Below are 13,361 nucleotides of genomic sequence, written 5' to 3'. Positions count from 1 at the left end.
CACTCAAAGTCTCATTCCCATCATTTTAGTTAACTAGGTTGCAATCAGAGATGTTTTATCAGATAATTTAATCAAATATGACATTTTGTACTTATTTTTATCTGGCAAACCAACTCATGCTTGCTCTGTATTTTATTTCTATATGTGATTAAATTTGTCATGCTACCAGCCCTATAATATAAATTAAATCTCCTGTAATTGTGCTGTTTAATAATTTGATGATTGCTTTAATCCAAAGCGGTTGCTACTGCTGCTCACAAAAATGTAAAATATTTATATCTTCAGCGCTGAACCATTAAATAATAATAAAAAAAAACATTTTGAAGAACAGAATATTCATTGTGTGGTGTAACTTCAGTAGTGAGTAGTGATGATTTTCATATGCGTGGGCAACAATAAGCAAAATACATGCAATATTCTAAAAAAAATCTGGCTTAACATTGCTTTCTTATAAAACAATTAAAAAACATTAAGCATTTTGACATATGTACTCACCAGTAAATGGTAAAATAATCATCATCATCCATTACACTATTTTGTTGTTGTTGGTTTAAAATGCAGCTCAATGGTTTAGAAACTGAAAAGAAAATCTTATTAGCCCAATTTTATCATCGCTGTGTTGGTTACCTGTACGATTCTATATCAGTAACAAAATGCTACTACTAGACAAATTAAATGGTCTAGATTAACCGCAATCATGCTACAATCTGTCACAATCAATAAGGCTGAACAACTCCCCCCAACAGAGTCTGTTTCTGCTGAAGATGCCTTCGTTATCGGTCATAATCACAGAAACATTTAGATCTTTTCTGTCAGTGTAAAAATAGATGAAATCAGACAACTTTTGATTAACAGAACTTCTCATATAACACACAAGTAGTGTTTTCCATGTCTGTGGATAACTGTTATAGGATCTCTGTCTGAAGACACTAGAGACACATCGGACAAAAGATGGAAATGCAATCCAGTTCCATGTTTATAGCAAGTGCTAAGGGGTCATAGTGTATGTATTACGGTGCACATTTTTAGAACTAAAAACCTCAATGAAACAAAATAGACTTTTATTGTGCCACGTATTGAAATCTATTATATGTAGCCAAAAATTCAAAATGTAGTGTGTGAAGTTATCTTTAGGTACAGGTTTTAAAACAACTTAGTCAATTGATAGAGGGTAAATAAAGGCAAAAAACAAATAAACGTGATCAGTAATACTGATTTGTACCGTATGGAATGGACCTGTGGAATGTTGTCCAATCTTGTTATTAACATAATAAAACAAAAATAAACAGGCACTGAAAAACGAGTGTAAGAAAAGTTGTAGTATATTACCATAGGAATAAAATGAAGGTATATGACGAGTTCCTCTGTTAATCTTCTCAAGCCAACATGAGACAGAGCGACACTCTTTTATCTACATGAAATCCCTACAAGTGTTACAAAAAAAAAAAACTTCTGTGATATTAAGTCCACCTGCCTTTGGAATGAATTTGTAAAGTTTTAGGAGTGCCTTCAGGCAGTACCAGTGACAGGTCACATGGGTAGGTCAACACTGTTATGGCGGGTTTTCCTGGAGGTACCATCGTAACGGGGCAGTGCTTTCTGCAGGCTTGACATGGCAGCCGTGCGCTCCACGTCAATGACCGCGTACAGCTCTGTCCTGCGGGTGGGTGTCTGGGGAAGCGGTGACGTGGGCGTCTTTGGGGTCTGAGGGTTGCTAGAGTTCTCGGTCTCTGTCTCCACTTCAATGTAGTTCAGTCTGTGAGACTCAAAACAGGGGCGGCGGAAATCAAAGTTAAAGAAGGTTGGTGCGGCGCGGTCCCGCCAGCGGGCCGACTCCACCTTGTTAGCGCTGATTGGGGCGGTCACGTTCTCTGTGTTGATGTAGTAGTGAGTGGGGTCAGGGCTGTACTGTCGATGGTTGTGGAAACCATTGATGGGCTGTGACTGAAGCGCCACAACCTCTTCCCCGTCCTCATCTTCGGAGCCGCCCTTCGGGTGCTCTCGCAGAGGAGGTAAGGCAGGGAGGTTCTCATAGTCAAGCAAAGCCGTTCTTCGCTGGGCTGAGTTGTTGACATTGGCATCAGGAGTGAGAGGGGGCGGCCGAGCCCGGCGTCGAGAGAGTGCTGAGAGTGAACCGTTGAAGTTCTCTGGAATGACTGAGACTCCAGGAGAGGTTTCCTCGGATCTACTGCTGTCAATCGCATCTGTTCCACTAATGTTTTTAGGGTGGGAAATAACACTTCCATTTGAGTTCTGGGCTGAGTTACTCGCCCCTCCCTCTGCACCAGACAAATTTGCCTCTCTCTGCCTCTGTCTCTGCACAGGAGTTGGGCCCAACACGAAGCGAGCACCTTCAGGCTCCAGCTGCACTCGAGGGCCAGGATCAGGGGCCTCTTGAGGGATGGCTTCCTCTCCATCCACTAATGAGACATTCAGTTCTGCAGGTACCTCTAAAACATTTGGGCTGTGCTGCTCCAGCAGACCAGAGGTGTTCACATATGTGTGACCCTGAGGAGACACAATACATGCTTAAGTGACTAATACACTTAAGTGGTGACATGCCATATATTTAGGGATGCTCCTACACAGAATTTCAGGAACAAGAACCAACAGCCTGTAGTTGCCGGCTTTCACACTAACAGTTTAATCAGAAACGGAAACATGAAAATGGAGTAGCATACCACATATCACAGACGTTTTTTATAACTATGGTAGGAGAGGGTCTGAGTTTGATTGAACTGGAACTGTGAGATTCATGTGTATGTGAGAGATGCACAAGGATTCAGGACTTGAGTCTGAAACGCTTGAGCGGGTGCTAGGAACATTTGTACTCTTCAGAAATGTGTGAAAACCACCTTAATCACCATCAAGGTGAATGGGATTTGAAACTGATTACATTTTCACGTACCCTCACAGCCTCTTCCGCAGCTAGGAGAGGGTGCGTGGACTCCTCGCCCAATGATGGAAGGCACGTGCTCCCAACTGACGGATGCCGACTAGAGGGGTGAGAGGACGCATCCCCCAATGAGGGATACCGTAAGCTGCCATTTGGTAATGTAGGGAGGAGGTTTCCAGGAGCTAAAACAAAGAAAAAAGATTTTCATAACTGTTTTACAACGATTATGCATTTAAATAACTATAAATGAAAGAAAATGCCAAAAAATACCATAGTATACTTAGAAATTTTGATTTTTTTTGCTGGTATAACCTGCAGTACCACGACAAAAGACAAAGAAGAAGTGGCTCGTCGAAGATGCAATATAGCCGTGATGGCGGCAAATTAATATCAAATAATTAAATCATAATTTAAAACTTCTAAAGGAGACATCAACGGAACAGGAGAAGATGCCATTCTTTCCATCTCCACAAAGACTTGTACCACGGCAGATCAACATAGTTTTTCACGGACAACTACTGATGTATAATTCTATTTAGTATAATAAATGGTAAGACATTTGTTATTTACTTTTTTATTTTATATAACATTTAACATAAAAATATATTAAAGTGCACATAAACGCACACAAAACCCAAGTACGTACCGAGGGAGAGATTTTAGCAGACCACCAGCACTCGCGGTCTGCATAGAATTGACGCACTGTTAGATTTTTGGAGAAGTGCACGTCAGGCTATGGCGTAGGCTATGGTTTATGATGTGCGTCTTTGCGTAGGCTACGCCGTAGGTTCAATGCAGAAGTATAAATCAGCCTTTAAGCTTTAAAGCGTTTCATCTAGGTCTCCAGTAGCTAACAATGGAGCAAACCAAGTAATTACACCATTTCAAGCATTTTATCTGCATTATACAGTACAGACCAAAAGTTTGGAAACATTACTATTTTTAATGTTTTTGAAAGAAGTTTCTTCTGCTCATCAAGCCTGCATTTATTTGATCCAAACTACAGAAAAAAATGTAATATTGTGATATATTATTACAATTTAAAATAATAAGTTTTTAAATGTATTATACTTTAAATTATTATTTATTTCTGTGATGCAAAGCTGAATTTTTAGGATCATTATCACATGATCCTTTAGAAATCATTCTAATATGATGATTCATTATCAAAGTTGGAAACAGTTCTGCTGCTTAATATTTTTTCAGAACATGTGATACTTTTTTAGGATACTTTGATGAATAAAAAGTAAAAAAAAAAAGAAGCTATGTTTTTAAAATATAAATATGTTGTAATAACAATATACACTACTGGTCAGTAATTTGGGGTCAGTAATTTTTTTTTTTTTCTTTTTTTTTTTTTTAAATAAAATCAATACTTTTATTCAGCAAGGATGTGTTAAATTGATAAAAAGTGATGGTAAAGAAAATATATTATTAGAATATATATTAGAACTTTTTTTTTTTAATCAAAATGCAGTTCTTTTTAACCTTTTATTGATCAAATATATTAGACAGCAGAACTGTTTCAACACTCATAATAAATCAGAATATTAGAATGATTTCTAGATGATCATGTGATCGACTGGATGTTACATGTGACACTGAAGGCTGGAGTAATGATGCTGAAAATTCAGCTTTGCATCACAGGAATAAATTATTTTTTAAAGTATATTCAAATAGAAAACTATTTTAAGTTGTAATAATATTTCACAATATTACTGTTTTTTCTGTATTTTTGATCAAATAAATGCAGGCTTGATGAGCAGAAGAAACTTCTTTCAAAAACATTAAAAATAGTAATGTTTCCAAACTTTTGGTCTGTACTGTATGTTAAAAATGTTCATATCGACAGCATATCGTCACCATATTTGTCGATACCGATATATCTGCAACCGGTTCATATCGTCCGATAATATTGCAAAAACGATATATTGGATGGGCTATAGCAAAAACTAATAATTACTGGCTCATCCGGGTAACTGAACCCGGCTCTGTACTCTTGCCAGGTACAGAGGTTTTTTTTTGTTTTTTTTGTTTTTTGTAGAAGCTTTGCATTTGTTTAGCTAATAAGATATTCAACTTCAGTTCAATATTATGTATACAATTAATTATGCCATCCTGGTATTGCAGGCTCACTCTCTCGTTTCATACAAACGCAACTGCTGCCATATTGCGACAACTGTTTTGTACACTGTAATGGATTATAAAAATTAACTAACAAACTGGTAAGATTTGAAAATATTTTTGTCTTAAATCAATATCTTTTATCACCTTAATTATGCGGTGAAATGTTTTGTAATAAGTGGTTTGACTGCACCGTTTCCCTTAAATGTCCATCTAGTTTGAATTTGCAGCTGGCTCGCAACTATTGTGTTCACAGAAGCTTTGCGTTCAAATATTTCAACTCAAATCAATATTTCGTGTCTAATGGGAAGTCATGGCCTAATGGTTAGAGAGTCGGACTCGCAATCGAAGGGTTGTGAGTTCGAGTCTCGGGTCGGCAGGAATTGTGGGTGGGGGGAGTGCATGTACAGTGCTCTCTCCACCTTCAATACCACGACTGAGGTGCCCTTGAGCAAGGCATCGAACCCCCAACTGCTCCCCGGGCGCCGCAGCATAAATGGCTGCCCACTGTACCGGGTGTGTGTTCACTGCTCTGTGTGTGTGCACTTCAGATGGGTTAAATGCAGAGCACGAATTCTGAGTATGGGTCACCATACTTGGCTGAATATCACGTCACTTAATTATTTACTTATATGGCAAGTAGTCATGTTATTAGCAGAATATACATCAGGCCGGTTGTTATCTCTGAATCACTTACTTCAGGTTGATACGAGACCTCTAGTAGGGGGGTCTTGTATGTAGGGGTCCTGATCACCCTGTCGGGGGTTTTTCTGCGATAACAACCGGCTGAATGTACATTATCCCTTACTTATTCGGTGGAGCGCAACTTACTCACAGGTTTCTGTTCACAGTTTTTATCAAAGCTTGATGTATGAATGAAGTGCAGACATACTGGTTGGTGTGTGCGGTGTGAGGGGAAGGTCTGGTTCAGCTTGTGTGAGAGTGGGCTCAAACACCGGCTCCTCTACTACGCTGATGCTGTTATTATGCATGATGTCTTGCAGCATGTTGAAGATCTCCTCGGCACGTGAACACTTGAAGGCAAATATCCCTGTAGAACGTCAACACAAACGGTTAATAAAAACACTTGTTGCTCTGCTCTAACAAAAGTGGACGCTAACTATTGTAAATGGTGCCAAATAATAATAAATATATTATTATTATTATATATGTGTGTGTGTGTGTGTGTGTGTGTGTATACACAGGTGCTGGTCATAGAATTAGAATATCATCAAAAAGTTTATTTCACTAATTCCATTCAAAAAGCGAAACTTGTATATTATATTAATTCATTACACACAGACTGATATATTTCAAATGTTTTTTTTTCTTTTAATTTTGATGATTATAACTGACAACTAAGGAAAATCCCAAGTTCAGTGTCTCAGAAAATTAGAATATTGTGAAAAGGTTCAATATTGAAGACACCTGGTGCCACACTCTAATCAGCTTATTGACTCAAAACACCTGCAAAGACCTTTAAATGGTCTCTCAGTCTAGTTCTGTAGGCTACACAATCAAAGGGAAGACTGCTGACTTGGCAGTTGTCCAAAATACGACCACTGACACCTTGTACAAGAAGGGCAAGACACAAAAGGTCATTGCAAAAGAGGCTGGCTGTTCACAGAGCTCTGTGTCCAACACATTAATAGAGAGGCGAAGGGAAGGAAAAGATGTGGTAGAAGAAAAGTTTACAAGCAATAGGGATAAACGCACCCTGGAGAGGATTGTGAAACAAAACCCATTCAAAGATGTGGGGGAGATTCACAAAGAGTGGACTGCAGCTGGAGTCAGTGCTTCAAGAACCACTATGCACAGACGTATGCAAGACATGTGTTTCAGCTCTCGCATTCCTTGTGTCAAGCCACTCTTGAACAACAGACAGCGTCAGAAGCGTCTAAAGACAAAAGAGGACTGGACTGCTGCTGAGTGTTCCAAAGTTATGTTCTCTGATGAAAGTAGATTTTGTATTTCCTTTGGAAATCAGGGTCCCAGAGTCTGGAGGATGAGGGGAGAGGCACACAATCCACGTTGCTTGAGGTCCAGTGTAAAGTTTCCACAGTCAGTGATGGTTTGGGGTGCCATGTCATCTGCTGGTGTTGGTCCACTGTGTTTTCTGAGGTCCAAGGTCATAGAAAATCTATGGGGTATTGTGAAGAGGAAGATGTGATATGCCAGACCGGACAATGCAGAAGAGCTGAAGGCCAATATCAGAGCAACCTGGGCTCTCATAACACCTGAGCAGTGTCACAGACTGATCGACTCCATGCCACGCCGCATTGCTGCAGTAATTCAGGCAAAAGGAGTCCCAACTAAGTATTGAGTGCTGTACATGCTCATACTTTTCATGTTCATACTTTTCAGTTTTCCAAGATTTCTAGAAATCCTTTCTTTGTATTGGTCTCAAGTAATATTCTAATTTTCTGATATACGGAATTTGGGACTTTCCTTAGTTGTCAGTTATTATCGTTAAAATGAAAAATAGACTGATATATTTTCAACTCATATATTTATTGAATGGAATTACTTAAATAAATAGTTTGATGATATTCTAACTATATGACCAGCACCTGTATGTATGTATGCGTGTATGTATATATATATTATATATATATATATATATATATATATATTATATATATATATATATATAATATATATATATAATATATATATATAATATATATATATATATATATATATATATATATATATATAATATATATATATATATATATATAATATATATATGTATATATATATATATATAATATATATATATATACATATATATATATATATACATATATATATATATACATATATATATATATACACAGTCGTGGCCAAAAGTTTTGAGAATTACATAAATATTAGTTTTCAAAAGCTTTGCTGCTAAACTGCTTTTAGATCTTTGTTTCAGTTGTTTCTGTGATGCACTGAAATATAATTACAAGCACTTAATACGTTTCAAAGGCTTTAATCGACAATTACATGACATTTATGCAAATATTCTTTTTCAGGACCTCTGCAATTCGACTGGGTATGCTCTCAATCAACTTCTGGGCCAAATCCTGACTGATAGCAACCCATTCTTTCATAATCACTTCTTGGAGTTTGTCAGAATTAGTGGGTTTTTGTTTGTCCACCCGCCTCTTGAGGATTGACCACAAGTTCTCAATGGGATTAAGATCTGAGGAGTTTCCAGGCCATGGACCCAAAATTTCAACATTCTGGTCCTCGAGCCACTTAGTTATCACTTTTGCCTTATGGCACGGTGCTCCATCGTGCTGGAAAATGCATTGTTCTTCACCAAACTGTTGTTGGATTTTTGGAAGAAGTTGCTGTTGGAGGGCATTTTGGTACCCTTCTTTATTCATGGGTGTGTTTTTGGGCAGAATTGTGAGTGAGCCCACTCCCTTGGATGAGAAGCAACCCCACACATGAATGGTGTCAGGATGCTTTACTGTTGGCATGACACAGGACTGATGGTAGCGCTCACCTTTTCTTCTCCGGACAAGCCTTTTTCCAGATGCCCCAAACAATCGGAAAGGGGCTTCATCTGAGAATATGACTTTGCCCCAGTCCTCAGCAGTCCATTCACTATATTTTCTGCAGAAGATCAATCTGTCCCTGATGTTTTTTTTGGAGAGAAGTGGCTTCTTTGCTGCCCTTCTTGACACCAGGCCATCTTCCAGAAGTCTTGGCCTCACTGTGCGTGCAGATGCGCTCACACCTGCTTGCTGCCATTCCTGAGCAAGCTCTGCACTGGTAGCACTCCGATCCCGCAGCTGAATCCTCTTTAGGAGATGATCCTGGCGCTTGCTGGACTTTCTTGGACGCCCTGAAGCCTTCTTTACAAGAATTGAACCTCTTTCCTTGAAGTTCTTGATGATCCTATAAATTGTTGATTTAGGTGCAATCTTAGTAGCCACAATATCCTTGCCTGTGAAGCCATTTTTATGCAACGCAATGATGGCTGCACGCGTTTCTTTGCAGGTCACCATGGTTAACAATGGAAGAACAATGATTTGTATACAATGAGTATATGCAAATTGCTATTATAAAAACTTAAGCAGCAACTTTTCCAATTTCCAATATTTATGTAATTCTCAAAACTTTTGGCCACGACTGTATATATATATATATTTATATATATACACACACACACATGTGCTGGTCATATAATTAGAATAATAAAAAACAAGATTCTAGTTAATACACCCAATGATGGAAAAACAAACACACAACACAAAACATGTAGCATAAATCTGATTCCTATCAGGGAAGCAAATGTTTGCTAAACCTGAAAGGCGCTGCAGTGTTGAAGCTAACTGTTTGGAGCACATCAAGCCAGACTTACCCGTTAAAGCATGCAAAATCTCTCGACCTCATCCTTTTGAAAGCATGGGTTCAAATGTTAACAGTTGTACATTAATAACTGTTCAAAGAGCTTATGATCAGACCTTATTTGGGAATCCTTCAAACTGATGAATTTCTGACCGTAAATGTCAGTACCAACTACTCCCAAATCTCACAAAATGAATTTCTTATAAACTTGCAATTATGCACATTCAAGTATGATCTGTGAGTGTATGGGATGGAGATGTTAGCTTTACCTTGACCTGTCTGGCAGCGACGGCCACTCTCAAACGAGAAGAGATTTGAATCGTAGCCATAGCGACGCAGGCACAGGTAAGGCCACCTGACAGCATCACATTTCCGCGTGCGCAGGACCAGCTCATCCTCCATCAGCTCCATGATACCTGCTCCCAGCTCATTTCCATCATCATCCACATTCACCACCTGAACACATCGAAACCAATCCAAACCTAGCTCAAAACAAATGAAGACCACCCACCACAAACCAGATCATCACAATTTAATACATGCATGCAGAAAAATAGCGACCTTAAATTTACTCTGGTGATTGTCAGGGATCGATTCTTTATCTGGACAGCTAAAACAGCTTCCCATGGCTTCTTCAGACCATTTGATACCTAGAGAACAAAGACAAAATTCAACATTGTTCAGCTGGCCTGAAGCACAATTTAAATTCTGCTGCTTTAACGATGTGGGAGCTGACATTCGCTGCAGTCACACAGTGATGAAGCCTATTAGAATACAGTTCAGGAAACAGAAAATGAGAAAAGTGACCAAATGTATTATTTTAAATGTATTTAAAATAAAGGAGGTGCATTTTCATCCCAGAAAGCATTTGACAGCATAGTCTCAATTAATATGATTTCATTCTAGAATTATTACCTTATGTTTTTAGACAGTTGTACCACATTCTATTCTACAGCTTAACTAACTGTGCCATGAGATGAAAAGGCTAAATTATGTTTATTTTAAGAGACTCTTAATAGACAGTGTCAAGAGGGTCTTCATTTTCTATTTTCAAACATTTACTTGATATTTTGACATCAAAGAGATAATTGTACTATAAAGAGATACTCATTAAAAGATTCTGCAGTGACAACTAGGATTAGTATGACCATGGTATGCATATTGACCGTTATCATCATATACATTTGCCTAACTACGATACTATGGTCAAAATAAACCCTTTATGGTTTAACATTTCAAAGCAAAGAAATTTAAGCAGCCATAAGAATTACTTTGTAGAATAAAATAATTATTAATATTACTATGCTTCGAAAAGTAGTAGTAACAGCCTGCAGTCTAATGAAATAATGTAAATACACTTTTATAGCTAGTAAAAAATACTTATGGACAATAAATTTTAAGTAACTGGCATGTGAAGAGCATTTCTTACCCAGATCCAGCCACCAGGGTTCCTGGTTCATTCCCCAGCCCAAAGCAAACAGTCATTCTCTACATGCAGAAATGGCTCACAGATGTGATAGCTGAAGCAATCCTATGTTGGAAAAAACAAACAAATAAGAAACTTTTTATATTTATGGCACAGGTTTCTGTGCCAAATGCAGTTGTTGGGTTTCTTGGTCAGTGTTGGTGTTTGTTGTAGCAGTCTGATGTTTTCCAACATTTTTAAATCAAACTGCTCCCAACTATCAGCTAAAGAATGATGGAATTTGATGTGGCACGCTTTAAAACATGGACCCCTAAAACACAATACCTGATCATCAACACATACTATGTCTAACCAGCATCTCCACAATAAAAGACATTTTAAAGGAAATAAATGAGAAGTGGTGCTTCAGAGGACACCTGTGCATGATGCCTACAACTACATTTACATTTAGTCATTTAGCAGATGCTTTATCCAAATGACTCACAAATAAGGACAATGAAAAAAACCAACATAACACGTCTCAGTTAGCTTAACGCAGTAAAAGAAGAAAACAATAGAAAAAGAATAGCGCAAGCTAGTGTTAGAGGCCTTTTTTGCAAAATAAATACAAATGTTCGACTGTACATGATGTCTACAAACATGCCTCATCCCAAGGAAGAGGTGAGTAATCTTAATGGTTTGAAAATGAAACATTTCTGGAATATTTTCATAAAGCAATCCCTGCTCTCACACTCATGCATTCCATGATGACAACCGATTAAGAAAATATAATTATAGAAAAATATAAATATTTTAACAGCCTTTGAAATCATCTCTAACTTCTATAAGCTGTGGAAAACATGGCATTGTAATTTTGATTACTGCCTTGTTCTTACAGATTACTCTTCACAATTGCAATGTTTTATATTTTTGAGTGAACAGACATAATTACTGTCATTATTTTTGAAAGATTAAAAAATAAATGGTAGAAACTGGTGCTACATTTTAACAGAGTCAGACCACATTGTATCGTGAAAAATAAAATGGCATTGCCTATTTAACAGTCAATACACTTGTCCATACCACCCATATAGAAAAGGAAATAGTTTTATGTATAGTATGATTGCATTCCTGTAACTAGCATGCAATGTCATAGTCATGGTTGTGAATTCCAGTCAGATCATGAACTAATTGAATGTATAAACTGAAAGCAATGTAAGTCACTTTGGATAAGCAAATGCATAAATTGGTATTCGTGTCAGTTTTATATGGTTTTGAAAAATTTACATTCTATTTTCAAGAAACGTTTTCATTTAATGACTAATTTGGTATAAATAACATATTTCCCTTAAACATTAAGTGGCAACACATTAATCATTATTTAAAAACAAACGTTTTTAAGCATTAAAACGTTTTTAATATTGAATTAATAGTTTTTGGGAGTCACACCAAATTACATTTTGCATCCTGAACTTTTTTTTCCTTGCCTTGTCATAAAAACCTAATTATCTTATATTTTATTGACCCTGACACACATGAATGAGGGATCAAAGGGGTCCGGTGTATGACATTTTCCTGTTTGTGTTTTGAATGTTGGTTGCAACACTTTTACTTTTACTAGGCGGACACATATTTTAATAATAATAACAGTGGAAAAGTATACTGTATACCTAACCCGGTATGGTTTCAGGTGTGTACATTTAACTCAACACGACATAATCTAAACATTTATCTAATGACAACTCACCGTGAAAACAGAACAAATACGAATTATTACCCAATCACATCATAATTAACCCCCCAAAAAGTAACAAATAAAGTTTGTGCTGGCACTTCTTTGTTGTTGTTTATTTCACACAGCTGTTTAACTCTTAAATTAAAATGGATTAACGTAACCCAGCTAACATAACGTTGATAGGATTAACTGGATAAACGTATCCTGTTAAGTAGATGAGGGAAAAAATACTTACGAAGCTTTTAATCAGTCAGGATATGTATTTTTTTCATCGCTTAATATTCCACATATTATCACACGTTTATATTTTAACTTTATGAAAAGTAAGAATCATTAGCTAAAGTAGCACAGGTCCGCCCGAGCGCCAAAATAATCTAACCTCTTTCACTTAGTAATCAAACATTAACTACATAAAGCACGTTAATCTGACCGCCGTAGCGTCCTAAAGTGTAAAATAAAAGCTCACATTAAACAGTAAATTCGGAGTTAAGTCTATTTGCTAATTTATTCTGTTGCTATCTAGGGCCGCTGCAAACCAGTGTGGGCTAGCATTAGCATTTGGCTTGGGGAACCTGCGCATGCGCGTGTGTAAGTATTTTACGTGGGTTACGTTCGGCGAGTGCTGGCTGCGCAGATTGGGTGGTCCGAAGTGACCCAGAAACTACAGTTGCAGCACGTAACAAAATTCTAAAGAGAAATCATTGACATCAGGTCTCCTGACCACAGTGCTGCAACCTGGCATTATTGGCTGTTTCTTGAACAATGGGCAGTTTAGGTCCTGTGGACTCATAAAACACTTTAATTTATTATTATTAATTTTTTTACCGTCACAAGTTCAGTTTAAAATAATT

General features: G+C 37.4%; 1 protein-coding gene across 1 annotated transcript; it reads right to left on the bottom strand.

The window, feature by feature from the left end:
• Positions 1 to 1,044: 1,044 nt before the first annotated feature.
• frs2b (fibroblast growth factor receptor substrate 2b) lies at positions 1,045 to 13,046 on the bottom strand. Its single transcript, XM_059545920.1, has 7 exons — positions 12,977 to 13,046; positions 10,800 to 10,901; positions 9,932 to 10,020; positions 9,640 to 9,826; positions 5,913 to 6,071; positions 2,909 to 3,078; positions 1,045 to 2,508 (listed from the first exon to the last, which is right to left on the bottom strand). The coding sequence occupies exons 2-7, from the start codon at positions 10,828 to 10,830 to the stop codon at positions 1,531 to 1,533; spliced, it is 1,614 nt and encodes a 537-aa protein (XP_059401903.1). The 5' UTR covers positions 10,831 to 10,901; positions 12,977 to 13,046; the 3' UTR covers positions 1,045 to 1,530.
• Positions 13,047 to 13,361: the final 315 nt, after the last annotated feature.

The sequence above is a fragment of the Carassius carassius genome, chromosome 50, assembly GCF_963082965.1.
Source record: "Carassius carassius chromosome 50, fCarCar2.1, whole genome shotgun sequence".
Taxonomy (NCBI): domain Eukaryota; kingdom Metazoa; phylum Chordata; class Actinopteri; order Cypriniformes; family Cyprinidae; genus Carassius; species Carassius carassius.
This window is presented reverse-complemented; position numbering and strand designations above follow the sequence as displayed.

What these genes read in the sequence shown, in the direction of transcription:
- frs2b (XM_059545920.1), bottom strand. Translation starts at nt 10,830, where the DNA reads ATGAACCAGGAACCCTGGTGGCTGGATCTGG. An exon ending in TCGCTGCCAGACAGGTCAAG is followed by an intron (nt 6,072 to 9,639) that starts GTAAAGCTAACA and finishes GACGTTCTACAG; the next exon opens with GGATATTTGCCTTCAAGTGT. An exon ending in CTGCGGAAGAGGCTGTGAGG is followed by an intron (nt 2,509 to 2,908) that starts GTACGTGAAAAT and finishes GTGTCTCCTCAG; the next exon opens with GGTCACACATATGTGAACAC.